The following is a 19,759-nucleotide window of genomic DNA, read 5'->3' on the forward strand; positions in this document are numbered from 1 at the left end:
AGTGGACAGAAAGAAAATGGAGAGCTGGAAATTAATCAATCAGTGGTATTTATGGAGTGCTTCCTTTATGCAGAGCACTATTCAAACTGCTTGGGAGAGTACAGTACAATAGAATGGATAGACATGATCCCTGCTCACACGCAGCTTATGGTCTAGAGAGGAGGAATCCATTTCCCCTTCTATCTGTTTCTATCAATCGATCATATTTATGAGCATTTTCTATATGTACAACACTGTACTTAGAGCTTGGGAGAGTGCAACAAAATTAGCAGACATGTTCTCTGCCCATCTATAAAATGTGCAGATTTTTGGACACTTATCAGGGGTGATGAAAAAATGAGTGACTGTCTGATTGTCAAGAAATTCAAATAGCTAGAAATTCAAATTGTGTAAATATTCATTCTTTCGTTCAAGTGTATTTATTGAGCATTTACTGTGTGCAGAACACTGTACTAAGCACCCGGGAGAGTACAATATAACAATAAACAGATGTTGCATCAAGAGAGTCTGATAATCACTCATTCAGAGAAGCCGCATGGCTCAGTGGAAAGAGCATGGGATTTGGAGTCAGTGGTCATGGGTTCAAATCCTGGCTCTGCCAATTGTCAGCTCTGTGACTTTGGGCAAGTCATTTAACTTCTCTGTGCCTCCGTTACCTCAGCTGCAAAATGGGAATTGACTGTGAGCCCTCCGTAGGACAACCGGATCACCTTGTATCCCCCCAGTGCTTAGAACAGTGCTTTGCACATAGTAAACACTTAATAAATGCCATCATTATTATTCAGGCTTTATGCAGAAGAATTTCAAAGGTTGGGGTATAGGATCAATGAAAAGGAAAATACCGATCACAAGAGGCAACTGCCGACAGTTAACTGGGGTGGACTCGGGTAGAATTGTACCCTAACTTTTTCCAGCAATTTTGGAAAGGTTACATTACTTAGATGTAGTCTTCATGAGATTCTAAGCAAAAACTAAGAGGTCAGCTGCAGGCAGTGTATTTGACAGGCTTTCATACACTGCAGGCCTTGTTCCTAGTGTCTCACAAAGCACCTCTTGAGGAGAAAAACAAAATTCTCTTTGTAAATTAAAGTTCATGCATTTGAGTAATGAAGTCATTTTCTGAGGCTGCAGTGAATGATATTCTTTTTAAATGTGCTGGGAGAGGAAAGGAGTGGCTCCCTGGAGCAAGAAGGATGGCTGGCAAACTTTAAGGGAATAAATTTTAAATATAGCTAAAATGCAATCATGTTTTGAAGACTGCCAGAACTGGAAAAACTGTTTCTCTCTATGATCTATCTCTACTCTCTACCCCTCTCCACTCGCCACCCCCCCCCCCCAACATCCTCTTCTTCCTAGTTTTCCCCTCCCTCAACTACTAGACACCAGTTTGTGGGATTGTGTGTTTTTTGGGTATTTTTCATTTGTTTTAATGCATCAGGCACCTTGCATGATTAAACTGGAGGTGCAAGGAAAGCTATTCCAGGAGTAAAATAATCAACCAGAACTTTGGGACTATCGCCTAATAAGAACAGGGTGAGGAGCCAATTTGGTTTCAGTGATTGAATGGCTAGCTCTAAGTGGGAGGGGTCCCAGAGCCAAAGGTAAAAAAGGGAGGGATGTGATTATGTGAAGGAAGCCAGAGCCACGATTGAGAGTCAGTCTGTATCCTGACCAAGGGAAGATAAGGAGGCTGGGGAGACTGAATCTTCCTGGAATACAATCTGCATTTTGACACTCTCTGTTTAGGCACTGCCCATCTGTATGTATTCAGGCGGAGCCTCTACGGAAAAGAAGAACCAGAGAGAGAGAGAGAGAGAGAGCGCAAGCAAAAGAGAATCTCTTTTTGTATGGGGCTGGATAAACTGCTTGGAAGTACCACATCTGGAAACTGCAAACCGAGAGAAAGTTAAAATAACTGAAGCACCATTAAACCAAGGGGGGTGCTAACTGAAGAAGAGGGTAAACAATCACTAGGAATCTAGAAGAAACGATCACTGCTGGATGTAAGGGAGAATAATGGCTTTGATGTCAATCTGGTCGCCAGTTATTCCTTTACTACTTTTAGGATGCTTCTCCACCTCCAGCAATGCTTCAATGGAGGGTAGCGCTTTTCATTTTGACGTTGAAGGAAACTCAGTAGCCAGCAATCAAGATTCCACTGGAACCAGAGGACAGCAGTCGCCACTAGCTTCCGTAAGTCTGGGAACTCTATCATCAATTTGTCTCAAAGCTTTCTCCTTTTTCATCTGTTTTGTGCTTTTTCTCTGCCCCCCCCCCCCCCCACCACCCATGATGTTGTTTTCACCTACTTATAATTTGCTTTGAATCTTTAACTGAGTGTAGATGGACATCAAATGGAAATGTGCATTTTGTTCAATCTCCAGCAGTATTAGAAATTATCATTATTGAGACTTGAGGATATCTCTATGCCCTGCTTTCTCAGAAAAAGCAGCCGGATTAGTCTGCTACCAAGGACTATCTGCCTTTTTCTAGCCAGCTTTTCCAACATGATTGACCTGTCCCATACACTAAGTAGCTTTTATCAAAGTAAATTGTCCCGACATTTGATATGCATGGCAGATAACCACAAACCTCCCATCGCTCAGATGGGAAACTCACTGTGGCAGAATCGATTCATTTGTCTCTTGTATAACTTTGCAATTGGAAACAGTACTTTGTTTTGCAATAAGGGAAGATAGGAGGCTAAAATGTTAAGGGGTGGGGGTGGAGGGGGGAGTAAAGAAACAAACGAAATCAGAAAACTGCAAGTATACACTTGCCATGGTACAGACACCTTTCAAAAACTAAACTCCAAACTAAGGTGACGCAAACAGAAAGAAAGGCAAAGAACAATGGAATGCTGTTGGTAAATGTTTATAGAAATTTCCCTATGTGTGCAACAATCAATCAAAAGAATTTATTGAGTACTTACTGCATGGAGAGCACTGTACTAAGTGCTTGGGAGAGAACACTACAACAGAGTTTGGTAGACATGTTCCGTGCGTATAATAAGCTTCAGTCTAGTAGGGGAGAGAGACATTAATTTAAATAATTTATAACGTGATTTATAGATATGTACATAAGTGCTGTGAACTAAGCACATATCAAATGCCCCAAGGTCACAAATCCAAGTGCAAAGACAAACGCAGAAGGGAGAGGGACCTGGGGACAATCGCAGAAGCCCACTTGGATGAGGCTTATCTCATCAGATGGTCTTATTTAAGGAAACAACCCAGGTGGAGGAGGAAAGGTGAGGGAAACCAAATTCAAGAGACCGTTATTGCCTATCTCTCTGAGTCAAAGAACAGTATCCAACACAGGAGAGATGCCAAGGAGGTGGTGAATGAAGTCACCCAAGGTCATGGGAAGGGAAGGCAGGATGTCCTAACAAAGCATCATAAAATAAAAAGAAAACAGCCGTGGGAGGGCAATATATCGAGTGTCAAGGAAGCCTGATCGGCCGCACCAACAGACTTAAACCTGAAATAAAGATCCTGCCGGTAGAGCCCCTGAGGGTGAAGGAAAAATACTGTCAGAAGCGGGAACTGTGATCTGCACTGTCATGAGCCGGGATCGACCACCCCATCAGCACTGTGTGATGCGAAACGTGACCTACGTGAGAAAGTAGCAAGCCTGAACTCTGGACAACTCCCCAGGGGGTTGGCTGGAACTTGGCTAGAATCCACCAAGTGGGAAGGGTCCCTCTTCTTCTGAGGCTTGAAATGAACCACTGGGAAACATTATCTCCACCTGTTGCTCACAAAATGGAAAGTCCCTGAATGAAATGTTTGACAAGAAGCAAATGTCCTGCATTTTGGATCTTGCTTCCAAGAACAAATGGAGGGGGAAAAAAAAGCTCTAGAACTTTTATAAAAAAAACCTACCAAAATCATGGTGTCCTGGGCATAATGCAATTGCACAATTAATTAGCTTTGCATAAACAAAATCACTTTTTTTTTAAATGGCATCTGTTAAGTGCTGTTGGAGTGTGTTCAACCTTTACTCGTATCTACCCCTGCACTTACTACAGTGCCTGGCATATAGTAAGTGCTTAACAAACGCAATTAGCAATAACAGCTAAGGGCCAGACACTGTACTAAGTGCTGAGGTAGATTCAAGGTTGAACACGATCTGTGTCCCACATGGGGCTCACGGTCTTATTCCCCATTTTACAGATGAGGTGACTGAGGTACAGAGAAGTTAAGTGACTTGCCCAAGGTCACACAGAAGACAAGTGGCAGAGCCAGGATGCTATTTCAACCTCAGTGGGCCTTACTGCTTTCTTCGAGTCATTTGTTTGTAGCGACTGTTTGTTTTGTTCTGTTGGTCTCTTTCTCACTTACTTTCAACCAGAGAAATCCCTCTAGAAAATTTACTTCAGTATATGTCTCAGTTGATTCCTTTACTTCTTTAAAGGAATGATTCCAAACTCTGGCTAGAGCTCATGGGCTGTCTGGAACAGACAGACTCTGTTAGTCATACCCAACTGAGCCAAATTACACGCTGTATAAAGGGCATGATTGTGGTAATTCTGTTACCGCCACATAGTTTCACATAAGGAATCCTGCTAGTCTGTGATACCACTGAGAAAAGCCAGGTTCCACTCTTAAAATTTACCCACCTCCCCATGCCAGTTGTACGCATCTGATCCCAGGACATTCCTGATGTGTACTAGTGTGAATAATTTGTACTAAAGAAATTGTTTCTCTATAAGTTGTTCATGGAAAAAGGATTTGAATAGTAGATAGTGGAACGGTTCTAGAAAAAGACTCTCTCTCTCTCTCTCTCTCTCTCTCTCTCTCTCTCTCTCTCTCTCTCGATTTACATTAATATGACCTAAAGCCATTCAAATGTGGAAAGTGGAGTGGTGGGAAGCACATGGCATGAATGCCTTTTTCATCCTCCATCTTTTGCTTTTTCCAAGGTTTTTCCCTTGTTAGGAAGGTCTTATCCCTAAGGAGAGATTCTATTAACTAGCCCCAAATTTAGGCCCTTTTGAAAAGAACCCAAGCTTGCATAAAGGTGCACTTCATTGATCGGTAATGTTACATTAATAATAATAATAATAATGCTATTTATTAAGCGCTTACTATGTGCAAAGCACTGTTCTAAGCACTGGGGAGGTTACAAGGTAATCAGGTTGTCCCACAGGGGGCTCACAGTCAATTTCCCCATTTTACAGATGAGGTACCTGAGTCCCAGAGAAGTTAAGTGACTTGCCCAAAGTCACACAGCTGACAATTGGCAGAGCCGAGATTTGAACCTATGACTGTGCTCTTTCCACTGAACCATGCTACTTCTTGTTAATACCTTAAGGACTAGATTAGTCCAGTGTTTTCATCAATAAATATTTATTGAACACCCAAAGTAATATAATACTGCTAAGACCAAGAAAGTCCTACCCCCACAAGGATCTTATTGATCAGGGGCAAAGCAGGCATGTGATCGATAAATTCATAATATGTAAATATTATAAATATATTATTAAATGTATGATGTGTAAATATATGCACATGATATATACATATATTTCACTTGAAAGAACAGGTAGAAGGGGAGTAGTGGGTCTCAAGGATTTGTTCCTACTTTTGGTGGATCCAGTCAAATAGGTGTGTTTGTCAAGCCTGGCACAGGTTTCAGCTCTTTCTAGAGGAAAGATAGGGCCAGAATGCTGGATAACTAGGAGCCATGCATTTCTAATTTCAAATATAAGCACCTAGTACAGTGCAAGCACTTAATACAGAGCTCTGCATACCGTAGGCGCTCAATAAATGTGATTGAGTTGAATGAATGAAATAAGCCCAGCCTCCTAGTTTCCTATATCTTTAGTCACTTTAGAGAACAACTATCTACCCTTGTATGTAGTAGATATCAGTCAATACTGTGGTGTACAAAGCATTGTACCAAGCGCTTGGGAAAGTTCAGTTGAGTGAGTCATCATCTTATTCAAGAAGCAGGAGGGGAAGCACTGTGACCACATGGAAGGAGCAAAGGACTGAGAATCAGCATGGCCTAATAGAGCACAGGCGTGGGGGTCAGAAGGTCATGGGTTCTAATCCTAGCTCTGTCACTTAGTACAGTGTCCAGCCCTTAGTACATGGCCTGGCATATAGTAAGCACTTAACAAATACCATCATTATTATTATTGTTGTCTGCTGTTGGACCTCGGGCAAGTCACTTCACTTCTCTGGGCCTCAGTTACCTCATCTGTAAAACAGGGATTGAAATGGTAAGCCCCACATGGTACAGGGATTATGTCCAACCCAAATTGCTTGTGCCCACCCCAGCACGTAATTCAGTGTCTGGCACATAGTAAGTGCTTAACAAATACCAGAATTATTAATATTATTATTGTTAATATTATTATTATTAATCAAGAGACCTAAGTTCTAAGTCTGGTTCTGCCAGTTCCCTGCCATGTGACCTTGGTCATATCACTTAACTTCTCTGGGCCTCAGTTTCTTCACCTGTAAAATAGGGATTTAATATCTATTCTCCCTTTCCCTTAGACTGCGAGCCCCATGTACATCAGGAATTTTGTCTGATCTGATTACATTATATCTACTCCACCACTTGAAACACAATAAAGATTTAATAAGTATTATTATTATTGTTGTTATTTTTGTCGATTATCATTACTATTATTATTATGTTATAATTATGTAATATTATAGTTGTTGTTGCCCTTAAGGAGTTTACAATCTCACAGGGGAGGCTGACAGACAAAAGCCATCCACAAACAGTTGGAGGAGAAAGAAACAATATGACAGCTTCTTTAAGTAGGACTGTGGAAGGATAAATAAATGTAAATGAATGTAAGCCAAGACTATTCATACCTGCTAAGGGCAAGTGAATACACATTAATGCTTAGGGCAGGTGTTAGACATGACCTGAGAAGGCAGAAATTTAATCCAGAAATGTCTCCTAGAAGAAAGTTTTCCAGAAGCCTTGGTAATCATTAAGAATTCCACCCTACCCTGAATGTCACTGCTTTGAGCTTCTAACCTGGGGTACCTTTCATAAGAAAACCTCATTCTCTAGACTTTGTCATTTTGGGCAGGGAACATATTTATCAAGACTGTTATATTGTACTCTCCTAAGCACTTACTACAGTGCTCAATACACAATAAGCACTCAAATACAATTGCTTCATTTCCTGCACCCACACAATGCCCTCCAGGGTGTGACTGTTCTAGAAAGTGCTACACAGCACTGACCTAAGGTTTGCGGGACAGATGCATGTATTTTGCAGAAACTATCAGTCATGAGTTCTAACCCAGCTCTGCCACTTGTCTGCTGCGTGACCTTGGGCAAGTCACTTCACTTCTCTGGGTCTCAACTTCCTCACCTGTAAAATGGGGATTAAGACTGTGAGCCCCATATGGGACAGGAGCGATGTCCAATCTGATTTGCTTGTATCCATCCCAGTGATTAGTACAGTGCCTGGCACATAGTAAGAGCTTAACAAGTACCATAATTATTATTTTTATCAGTCAACGGAGTGTTTGTGCACAGGTCTTTTAAATAGAGATATGCAATATTGATGGGATGTCTGAGATGGGAATTTATTTGAAGATTTGGCCTTGAAATGTTATGTCTAATAGATGACCATTTGGGGTGAACTGATGACTTTCCATTCCTACCCAACCCAGTGATCTGTCAGCCCATAAACCTTCTATACGATGTAAGTACTTGCTTTTTATGGACCTCATTCATGCTATTTAATAGGGATATATTCATGAAAATGTCACCTACTTTAGAATGCAACCTCCTCAAAGCTAAGGCCAATCAATATCTGACTAATATTCTTTGCCCAGCATTTGACAATGTTCCATAACTAGGTGTTCCCTAAAAATGGGCTATTGCATGATTGAATAAGTAGAAAAAAAGACCAAATTCATCAGCTGGCTGGTGTAATGCATCTGTTTTTATCAGACTTCCTCCTCCATGGAGCAAAAATTTCTAAAGTTGTTTTTTTAAGCATCAAGAATCCCCTCTGTCTAGTGATCTTATAGAGAAGTTGAAGTAGAAGAAATACTTTACTTCCAACCCAGGAAACTCTAGACACTTGGTGGTGAGAATTCCAATTCTCATCACACTGTCCCCCACTTTCTCCTTCTGCCTAAACTTAAGGCAGGGGCCTTGTGAAAGAAGGACATGTTGACATTTCTGAAAAACAGGAGAACTGAATATTCTATTTATTCTTTCAATTGTATTGAGCCCTTACTGTGCAGAGCACTTAATTAAGCACTTCTGAAGTCTCCCACTGTCCCACCCACCCAACCAAAACCCTCTCAGATTGGGGTGGCTTCCACAGCTAAATTGATGTAGTAGGAAACTGGCCGTCTTCCTAGTGATGGAGGTAATTGTATGTTGGAACATAAGCATATTTTGGAATTTATATTCATTCCTTGCCAAATAGTTCTATTGCAGGCACCATTCTCCCCAACTCCCCACAGTTCCTGTCTGGTACCAGATTCATCTGGCCAGCCCACAGTGAAGAATGCAACTTTTTTCAACCCCAAGGAAAAGTGGTATATAAATTTGGAAGTCGTTCAAAAATAATGAAGGCGAAGTCTTGGGTCTCTGTCTCCTTCTTAAACCTGATTTCTTATCAGGGGCCTATGTCAAGAAAACAATTTTTCATTGTCTTATGTGGTTAAAAAAAATACAGCAAAGGCAACAAAACTAATTTGACCCCTTGTCTGATGGAAGGGAGCTTTTAATATCTAGAGTAAAATCTTAACAGTTTTAAAACACTTAGCTCAATCCCCCAGACTTCTGGAATGCCCTAAAAACAATATATTTTCAAAACCAACAAGAGTGATGTGTAATTAGGAGAAATTGTATGCCTTGCCATACATTTGATATCTCCTCATGTATTTATGAAGGGGTAGGGACTTTTCAGCTGCTGTTTTCTGGTGGTGTGGGCAGTTAAATTCTGGGAAATGGTTTTTTGAAGGGAAGTTTAACTGCAGATGTTTGTAATTCCAACTTATGTTTTTCATCAAGGTTCTAATGGATCTCAGCTGCTAGCAGCTCAGCCATGAGCCTTTTTATCATGAGAACATGGAAGAAGTAGCCTCCCTAGGCTTAAGAGTGGTGGGAAAATTTACATATTGAAGACCTTATTGTGAGAGTAGGGAAAAATCATAGTGGAAAAAATTTCAGCCAATGATCCATTAGAGCAACACAAGAAACACTACCCAGGCACCTAGGGAATACTGCACCATGGATTGGATTTCAGTAAAGTCAAAGATCATGTATTTTCCAAGTGGAGAGGAAATAACTGCCTTTATGTCTCCTTGAGCATTAGCTAGCAGAATGTCTCTTGTAATAACTGCAGCTGGTTTTAGGAAAGAATTCTCTCTCGGATTTAGCAAATCTGTACAGTAAACCAAATGGACTCCAAAGTCAGTTATCCACTGTTTATTAGTATTCCATTGTTAAATGGTGTCTTTGGGTTCATAATCAATGGTATTTACTTAAAACTGAAACTGTACTAAGCTCCTGGAAAAGTACAAGACGTTCCCCACCGACAACGAGCTTACCATCAGGACTGGAACTTGTATCTATTCACTCTGCTGTCCTTATTTTTGTAAAAAGTCATTCTGCATTCATCTTCCCATTTCCTAAAAGCCTCCAGTGGTTACCCATTTCTTGCCACCTCAAGCTGAAATGCTTGGCCATTGGCTTTCAGGCCCCTCCTTCCTACTTATCTGCTCTTTTCTACGATTGCTCCTCAGTTCCCACTCCTTGATTCTCTCAACCTAACCTAACCTACTCACTGGGCATCATTTTTATCCTTCTTGCAGCTTACCCTTCACACCTGACAGACTTTTGTCTCCCCATCTTCAAACTCCTTCTGAAATCACATCTCCAGCTGGTCTTGCCTGGTTAATTCCTGATTTTCTTGATTTATATTGCTCCAAGTGCTACGTTGGCATTTCTGTGCCACTTAAGCACTTAAATACTTACAAGCACTTATGTACATATTTTTCATGTCCTATCCCCTAATCACTATCCACAGTTCATATCTTAGCCGAAAAAGCCCGAGCTTGGGAGTCAGAGGTCATGGGTTCCAATCCCGGCTCCACCGCTTGTCAGCTTTGTGACTTTGGGCAAGTCACTTAACTTTTCTGTGCCTCAGTTACCTCATCTTTAAAATGGTGATTAAGACTGTGAGCCCCACGTGGGACTACCCAATTACCTTGTATCTACCCCAGTGCTTAGAACAGTGCTTGGCACATAGTAAGTGCTTAACAAATGCCATTATTATTATTATTATTATTATTGAGCACTTACTGTATGAAGAGAAATGTACTAAGTGCTTACATAGATGGAGAGAGCCCTTGTCCTCTTATCTGTGATAATTTTAATGTCTGACTCCGCCTCCCAAATGTAAACTTCTTGAGGGCAGAGATCCATGTCTAGGAATTCTATTGTGCTCTCCCAAACCTTTAGCATTGTGCTCTGCACCCAATAAGCACTCAATAACTACTATTGACTGAGTAATTGAAACGTACATCTCAGCCCAGTAAAGCTCTTTAAAGAATAATAATATTAATAATAATAATGGCATTTATTAAGCACTTACCATGTGCAAAGCACTGTTCTAAGCACAGGGGAGGTTAGAAGGTGATAAGGTTGTCCCACAGGGGGCTCACAGTCTTAATCCCCATTTTACAGATGAGGTAACTGAGGCCCAGGGAAGTTAAGTGACTTGCCCAAAGTCACACAGCTGACAAGTGGCGGAGCTGGGCTTTGAACCCATGACTTCCGACTCCAAAGCCCATGTTCTTTCCCCTAATACATGCTGCTTCTCATATTAATAATAATCATGGCATTTGTTAAGTGCTTACTATGTGCCAGGCATTGTACTAAGCACTGTGGTGGACACAAGCAAATCAAATTGGACACAGTCCCGGTGCTACACAGTGTTCACAGACTCAATCCCCATTTTTCAAATAAGGTAACTAAGGCACAGAGAAGTGACTTGCCTAAGTTCACATAGCAGACTGAGCCCCCTTTTTCCTCTCCTCCTCCCCATCACCCCCCGCCCTACTTCCATCCCCTCCCCACAGCACTTGTATATATTTGTACAGATTTATTACCCTATTCATTTTACTTGTACATATTTACTACTCTATTTATTTTATTAATGATTTGCATATAGCTATAATTCTATTTATTCTGATGTTTTTGACACCTGTCTACATGTTTTGTTTTGTTGTCTGTCTCCCCCTTCTAGACCGTGAGCCCGTTGTTGGATAGGGACAGTCTCTATATGGTGCCGACTTGTACTTCCCAAGCACTTAGTACAGTGCTCTGCACACAGTAGACACTCAATAAATACGATTGATGAATGAATAAATGAATGAAGTGGCAGCATAGGGGTTAGAATCCAGGACCTTCTGACTCGCAAGCCTGTGCTCTATCCATTATGCCATGCTGCTTCTCCATGGCACAGCATTCAGGAGAATGGCATGCAGGAGATTCTGGGCAATTCAGGATCATGGAGAAAGGAGAAGTAATCACTTTAAATTACTTACTGGCCAATATTCTGTGTTTCACTAGATAATGAACTCATGTGGGTCGAGAGCCTGTCTTACCAATTCTATTGTTTTAGAATTTCCAAGCACTTAGTACTGCTCTCTGCTCACAGTAAGCACTCATTAAATATCATTGATTAATTGAGAATCAGAGGACCTGAGTTCTAATTCTACCCTCTGTCACTGGCTTGCTGTGGGCCCTTGGGCAATTCCCTTAACCTTTCTGTTTCTTGGTAAAATGGAATAAGAAAACTGTTCTCCCTCTTAGTGTGACCTAATGGATAGAACATGGGTCTGGGAGTCAGAAGGGCCTGGGTTCTAATCCCGGCTCTGCCACTTGTCTGGTATGTGACCTTGGGCAAGTCACTTCACTTCTCTGTGCCTTAGTTACTTCTTCTGGAAAATGGGGGTTTGAGAATGTGAGCCTCAGGTGGAACAGGGACTGTGTCAAACCTGGCTTGTATCCACCCCAGTGCTTAATAAAGTGCCTGACATATACTAAGTGCTTTACAAATACTGCACTCATTATTATTATAATTATTATTATCTTCATCATTATTATTATCTTAGATTGGGAGTCCCTCGTGGGGCATAAACAGTGTCTTATCTAGCTATTTCATATCTAGCACAGTGCCTGGCACATAATAAAAGATACAGAAATGTCATTATTATCATTCAGAAACCCTGTCATTATTAAGGCACGGACTTATATTTTTTTTCCTGGAAATCTGCAGATTGCATGTAAACTAACCATCTGAAATAGATTCTGAGCCATCCAGTCTCTGTGTTCTGAAGAGTGGACTAATTGTTCTTTACAGGCGATACTAATCTTGAAAATTTTGTTATCGTCAATCATGAGCAGAATTTTTGAAATGATAAAAAATGTCCCAATGTCCTTTCTACATAAAACAACTAGAGCTTTCAGAGTTCATTTTGCAAATCCTGATACATTACCACTGTGCTATAAAACATATCCTGAAACCCTCTAGCTCAATCAATCAGTGGTAATTACTGAATGTTTACTTTGCGCAGGCAGGGTACAGTATGAAGATCTTGGGAAAGTCGAATAGAACAGATAGACAGGATACCTTCCCTCAGGGATTTGCAATCTAGCTTTTGAGACATTAACATAAATACAGTTTAGCTGTACCCATTTATAGACAAAAGAGTCCAGTGTTCGGTCTCAGTCTGTAGGCTAGTTTGGGAAAATCAATCAGTGATATTCATTGAGCACTTACTATGTGCAGAGAGAACTGTACTAAGTGCTTGTAAAACAGCTGAAGATTGGATCACCTCTCTGAAGCTTGTCCAAATTCCTATGTGTGAAAAATAGAAGCTAGAAATCTTACATGGAAAGAGATATTCCCCAGCTTCCTTTTCCTCATCAGGCTTCTCAGGTACTATTTCTGGGTCTTCCTCCCCTAGGATTTACTATTTAGAAACTTCTGGTCTTGACAATGACCTGAGAGAGAAGAAATATGAACTAGAGAAAAAGCAGCCTTGCATCAGCCTTATAAAAATTGGTCGGAACAACTTAAAAGTTGCCATAATTCTGATTTCTCTCAAGTCAGCACATCACCATCAATAATGCCTTCCTTAACCTGGGACATAAATCAGATCTTCCTCACTCCATTCTGAGCTGGATCAGTAAAGAGAAGCAGCATGGCTCAGTGGAAAGAGCACAGGCTTGGGAGTCAGAGGTCATGGGTTCTAATCCCGGCTCTACCACTTGTCAGCTGTATGACTTTGGGCAAGTCACTTAACTTCTCTGTGCCTCAGTTCCCTCATCTGTAAAATGGGGATAAAGACTGTGATCCCCAAGTGAGACAACTTTGATTCCCTTTTATCCCCCCCAGCGCTTAGAACGGTGCTTGGCACATAGTAAGCACTTAACAAATACCAACATTATTATTATTATCAGTCCCCTCCGACCTCCCCGGAAAAAAACAGTTCATCCCAGCTGTTTCTATAATTTTCTGAGCAGCACTAGTTCCTTGAGGAACACTAGTGGATCACAAATATTAGCTCCCCTTAAACTGCAAGTAGTAATGGTAGTAATAGTCACTATTTACTTAGCTCTTACTGTGTGCATAGCACTGTACTGAACACTGGGAAAGAGAATTAAACATGGAACCTGTCCTTTGGGGGGCTCACAATCTAGGAATAAAGATTGAGGAGAGGACTTAAGACAGACACATTAGGAACAATGGAAAGTTAAAACAGCTTAAGAGACAAATACATGAAATAAAAGTACAAGTCAGAAGGAAGCTCAGTTTCAGGCAACTCTTAATTCAGGAACAATGGCACAGCCATAACAATGGCTTATAGTGAAAAGGGAAGAGGTTCCCATATCCCTGTCCTTTGTCTAGACAGTAGCAGGTGAAACAAAATTAACCCGGATTGTTGTTTTCCCCCCTTACTGCTCAGTGGAAAGAGCATGGGCTTTGGAGTCAGAGGTCATGGGTTCAAATCCCGGCTCCATCAATCATCAGCTGTGTGACTTTGGGCAAGTCACTTCACTTCTCTGTGCCTCAGTTACCTCATCTGTAAAATGGGGATTAAGACTGTAAGCCCCCCGTGGGACAACCTGATCACTTTGTAACCTCCCCAGTGCTTAGAACAGTGCTTTGCATATAGTAAATGCTTAATAAATGCTATCATTATTATTATTATTATTATTATTACCAACCTTTGGATAGTCATTTCAGTCTATGCCCTCTCAAACAGTCATCATTTCTGAAAACAAACAGTTTGGCTTGATTCATTCATTCAGTCATATTTATTAAGTGTTTACTATGTAAGAAGCACTTGATGACAAGGTATTTAAGTGTCCCGCATAATGATATCCTGGTGAAACTTTAATAGTTCAGGAACTCTTAGACACCCCTTTAAAATGGCTTTTCAAATTTCACTTCTCCAGTGAAATGATTATTCATTAATACTCAAAGCTCAGTAGGGTTGGGCAAAGGATTCATTTTTCCCCAAGATGCCTCCTTGTTCTCTGTTCTGTCTGTGTGTTCTAGTTATGTCTTTAAGGTTTCTAACCTTTGTGTCTGCATTTGGAGACTCAAAGAATTGTTTCCGTATATGTCTTGGGTTCCTATGGATTTGTGCTTCAGTACATGATGTTTTCAGGATCCATTAAGCTCCGTTACTTTGAAATAATTTACTCCAAACTAGGGACTTTTGAATGTTTCAGGTTAGAGTTTCTCATCATTTTTACTCCAAGTCAAAATATATATTAAAAGAAAAAGACCTTTTAGAAAATGATAGCTGTACTCCAAAGGAAAAGGATAATAATCAAAAGATGATTGTAAAAGTCCTAAGAAGATTTATATAGTTCTTGCAAACAGATAGTTCACTCATCGGTCCAAAATTCACCTTGGGTAGCTGGTTCCATTTTGCAGTGAGTCAGCTAAGACCCAGGAACTTAGTGCTTTGTACACAGTAAGCCCTTAATAAATGCCATCATTATTATGACTAATAATCAATTGATCAGTAGACTTCATTGAACCTCTATATTATGTACAGCGCTATTCAAAATGCTTTCAAGAGAACAGGAAAGCAGACATGATGCCTGCCCTTTTACACTGCTCTAAAATTATCTCTTCTCCTAGTTCTATCAGGTTATAACCATTTAATTCATTATCTTCTGTTATACAGATGAACTCACTGAAATACTCCTACATATACTCCCCCAGATACTCCTACAGATGAAATTTGCATTTCTCAAACTACTAATACACCGCTTAATTCAGTGCCTGGCACATAGTAAGCACTTTGATCTCCCATCCTCCTGTCTTTCCCCACTTCAATCATACTTCACGCTGCTACCTGGATCATCTTTGTACAGAAACGCTCTGGGCATGTTACTCCCCTCCTCAAAAATCTCCAGTGGCTACCAATCAACCTATGCATCAGGCAAAAAGTCCTCACTCTTGACTTCAAGGCTCTCCATCACCTCACCCCCTCCTACCTCACCTCCCTTCTTTCCTTCTGCAGCCCAGCCCGCACCCTCCGCTCCTCTGCCACTAACCTCCTCACTGTGCCTCGTTCTCACCTGTCCCGCCGTCGACCCCCAGCCCACGTCCTCCCCCTAGCCTGGAATGCCCTCCGTCCCCACATCCGCCAAGCTAGCTCTCTCCTCCCTTCAAAGCCCTACTGAGAGCTCACCTCCTCCAGGAGCCCTTCCCAGACTGAGCCCCCTCCTTCCTCTCTCCCTCCTCCCCCTCCCCATCCCCTCCACCCTACCTCCTTCCCCTCCCCACAGCACCTGTATATATGTTTGTACAGATTTATTACTCTATTTATTTTACTTGTATATATTTACAATTCTATTTATTTTATTTTGTTAACATGTTTTGTTTTGTTGTCTGTCTCCCCCTTCTAGACTGTGAGCCTGCTGTTGGGTAGGGACTGTCTCTATATGTTGCCAACTTGTACTTCCCAAGTGCTTAGTACAGTGCTCTGCACACAGTAAGCGCTCAATAAATATGATTGAATGAAGGAATGAATGACTTCCATCATTATCATTATTGCTAACTATCCTGGCTTCATATGGCCCCAAAGTGTTGTAAAGTTTGAATTCCTTGATTTTCCAAGAAAATCTGTCCCCACTCCACAAAAACTGCAGGCTGCTAATCCTCTTCTCCTTGGAAATGGAAAAATGTGTTCTTTTGTTTTTCCCAGGAACTGGTACATTTAAGACCCCGTCTTCTGGAAAGCATTATTTAATTTCACAAATAATGTCAATTCTTAAAGTTTCCAGTGCACTCAAGGGAATGAAGGGAAATTAGAGTTAAGCCACAGGGAGCTTCACAAACTATAAAGCATTTCATGATGTCACCCTACCACTACTGTGCTTTAAAGTTTGGAGTAAAGTTAGGGCAAAAACAATTCAAGCACATGTCCTACTAGTGGAAACCCTAAATTGAAATCCTCAAAAACATAGTGCTGCACACAGTAAGTGTTCAATAAATATGACTGAAAGAATGAATAATCCTTCCTTCTGAAGGAGAAACAGCATTTGACAGGCCACTTCTTACCCTGAATGTTTAGGCATCGGAAAAAAGTGCCCTGAGATATATTTTAAGGGTACTGTGTGCAAACAGCATGGCCCAGTGGAAAGAACAAGGGGTTGGGAGTCAGAAGAGTTGGGTTCTAATTCTGGCTCTAATTCCGTAATGTCTGCTGCTCATTACGGGCAGGGAATCATTATTATCTGTCAGCTTGTTGTCTAGACTGTAAGCTCGTTGTGGGCAGGGAATGCGTCCATTTATTGTTGTATTGCACTCTCCCAAACGCTTACTACAGTGCTCGGCACACAGCAAGTGCTTAATAAATTCGATTGAATGAGTAATGAATGAAAGTCACTTAATTTATCTGTGCCTCAGTGCTCTCATCTACAAAATGGGAGAGTCAATAACTCTTCTCCCTCCTATTAAGACTGTCAACCCCATGTGACAGTCAGATCTACCCCAGCCACTTAGTACAATGCTTGAGGCATAGGAAGTGCTTAATAAATACCACAATTAAGTGATTTCCACTGAGTGATTTACACATGAATGCCATCTCTACTCCTCACTCCTGAATGTGGGTGTGACTCCCTTCTCAAATCTGTTTACAGCAATCAGTTAATGGTAATTATTGAGCACTTACCCCGTGCCAAGCATAATACTAAGCACTTGGGAAAGGACAATACAACAGTTAATAGATGTGATTCTTCTCAACCAGGGGCTTGCAGTCTACATGGAGAGACAGGTATTAAAATTGATTACACATAGGGGAAGTGTAAAGTATAATAATAATAATAATAATGGTATTTGTTAAGTGCTTACCATGTGCCAGGCACTGTACTAAGCAGTGGAGTGGTTACAAATAAAGTAAGCTCTTTGTGGGCAGGGAATATGTCTGCTTATTATTATAGCATACTCTCCCAAGCATTTTGTACAGTGCTCTGCACACTGTAAGCACTCAATAAATACAACTGAATGAATGAATGAAGTGGGACACTATAATTACGTGTCTTGGGTCTAGGGCATCAATAATAATAATAATAATAATTTTGATATTTGTTAAGTGCTTACTATGTGCAAAGCACTGTTCTAAGCACTGGGGAGGATACAAGCTGATCAGGTTGTCCCATGTGGGGCACACAATCTTAATCCCCATTTTACAGATGAGGTAAATGAGGCACAGAGAAGTTACGTGACTTGCCCAAAGTAACCCAGCTGACAAGTGGCGGAGTGGGGATTTGAACCCATGACCTCTGACTCCCAAGCCCGTGTTCTTTCCACTGAGCCACACTGCTTCTCTACAGTAAGAGGTACACAGCTAACTTCATAGTTGACTCAGAGGAAAGAGCAGATAGGGGAAATACTGCTTAAATCAGTGCTCGGCACATAATAAGCCTTTAACAAATAACATTATTATTTATTAGTTTTATTAACAATAAAAATGATAATGATAAACAAGGGGTTTATTCTGGGAAGGCCTCTTGGAGGAGATGTGCCTTCAATAAGGCTTTGAAGGAGGGGAGAGTAATTGTCTGTCAGATATGAGAGGGGAGGGCATTCCAGGCTGGAGGCAGGAAGTGGGTGAGAAGTTTGTGGCAAGATAGATGAGACTGAGGCACAGCGAGAAGAGCAGAGTGGGCAGGTTTGGTTCAGAGTAGGAGAGCAGCATAGCAAGGTAGGAGTGGGGGGGCGAAGTGATTTAAGGATTTAAAAGCAAGGAAGAAAACCTCCTTCGCTATTCATGCATTCAATCATATCTATTAAGCTTTTACTGTATGCAGAGCACTGTACTAAGCGCTTGGGAAAGTACAGCAGCCCGCTGTACTGTGTGCCTACAAAGTTAGAAGGAGTGCAGGAGGCTGCAGAAGCCTGACATGATTTTATGCTAATTATTAGGGTTCCTGATCAGTCTCCGGAAAGGGAACCGTGTCAGAAGATTCCAGAGACATTAGTCTAATTTCCCTGGACCAACCCCTGCTAGTGTCTGCTGGCTATTTAATAATAATGGTGGTATTTATTAAGCACTTACTATGTGCCAACCACCGAAGGACACTGCCCACCCCCTCGGGCCGGGGACTAGGCCTGTCTTGCCCCCCAACACCAATAAAGGTGAATAACAATCACCAGAGAAGCAGCGTGGCTCAGTGGAAAGAGCCCGGGCTTTGGAGTCAGAGGTCATGGGTTCAAATCCCAGCTCCTCCACTAGTCAGCTGTGTGACTTTGGGCAAGTCACTTCACTTCTCCATGCCTCAGTTCCCTCATCTGTAACATGGGGATTGACTGTGAGCCCCCCGTGGGACAACCTGATCACTTTGTAACCTCCCCAGCGCTTAGAACAGTGCTTTGCACATAGTAAGCACTTAATAAATGCCATTATTATGATGATGATTACACAGATAATCAGGTCAGACATAGTTCTTGTCTGGGCTTGCAGTCTAAGTAGGAGGGAATATGGGTATTTAATCCTCATTTTACAGTAGAGGAAACTGAGGTATAGAGAAGTGACTTACCCAAGTTCATACAGCAGACTAGTGCAAAACCTGGGATTAGGATCTAGGTCCTGAGACTCTTCAGCCCTGGCTCTTTCCACTAGGATATGCTGAACATAAAGGTGAGATTGTCTGAGGCAGTTTTAGGATTCTATCAAACAGGTCGTGATTTGGAACCTAGGGTTGCTTATTAAGGTAAACTGAGATGAGAAGAATTTGGGAAATGAGGCAGAAAACAGTTTTTCATGCCACAGCTGTTTTCAAATAATACATTAAGACAAGCTGGGAAAATGGTTAGCAGTTTGGAGCCATTATTTGGAGAGAATGTCTCATCTGTGTTTCCTGCAGTTCTTTTGCATGATGTCAACAAGTGTTGAGCACTTTTCAAAGAGCAGTATATAAGGATTCCACCCCACTGTCTCTCAGCAGGATCTGTTTATTGTGGTTCAGAAAATCCAAAATTCTTCTTTCCTTTAATGTACGCTGATAAATATTTGGAAATAATTTCTTATCAAAGCCTTAGGCCAACACAGCTTTTCTTAGAGTTCCATTCAAAGTTTCTGAGGAGTTGAAGGTTGCTTTGGACACTTTAGATCACTTCTTCCTCTGGGAAAGGCTACTGAATCTTTGTTTCACCAACTCATTTCTCTCCTGGTAGTCCTCTATCCTCCTTAGCAGTGTTTTCTCCATCTCTTAGCCTTTC

The 19,759-nt window shown here is 41.3% G+C and overlaps 1 protein-coding gene across 1 annotated transcript in view; it reads left to right on the forward strand.

Moving 5' to 3' along the window:
* The first annotated feature begins 1,688 nt into the window (after positions 1-1,688).
* LAMA4 (laminin subunit alpha 4) overlaps positions 1,689-19,759 on the forward strand; it is a 158,212-nt gene continuing 140,141 nt past the window's right edge. The window contains exon 1 of the mRNA XM_038761015.1: positions 1,689-2,193. Within this exon, the coding sequence (XP_038616943.1) occupies positions 2,017-2,193 (177 nt within the window). The 5' untranslated portion in view covers positions 1,689-2,016. The remainder of the gene's footprint in view (positions 2,194-19,759) is intronic.

The sequence above is a fragment of the Tachyglossus aculeatus genome, chromosome 19 (genome assembly GCF_015852505.1).
Source record: "Tachyglossus aculeatus isolate mTacAcu1 chromosome 19, mTacAcu1.pri, whole genome shotgun sequence".
Taxonomy (NCBI): Eukaryota; Metazoa; Chordata; class Mammalia; order Monotremata; family Tachyglossidae; genus Tachyglossus; species Tachyglossus aculeatus.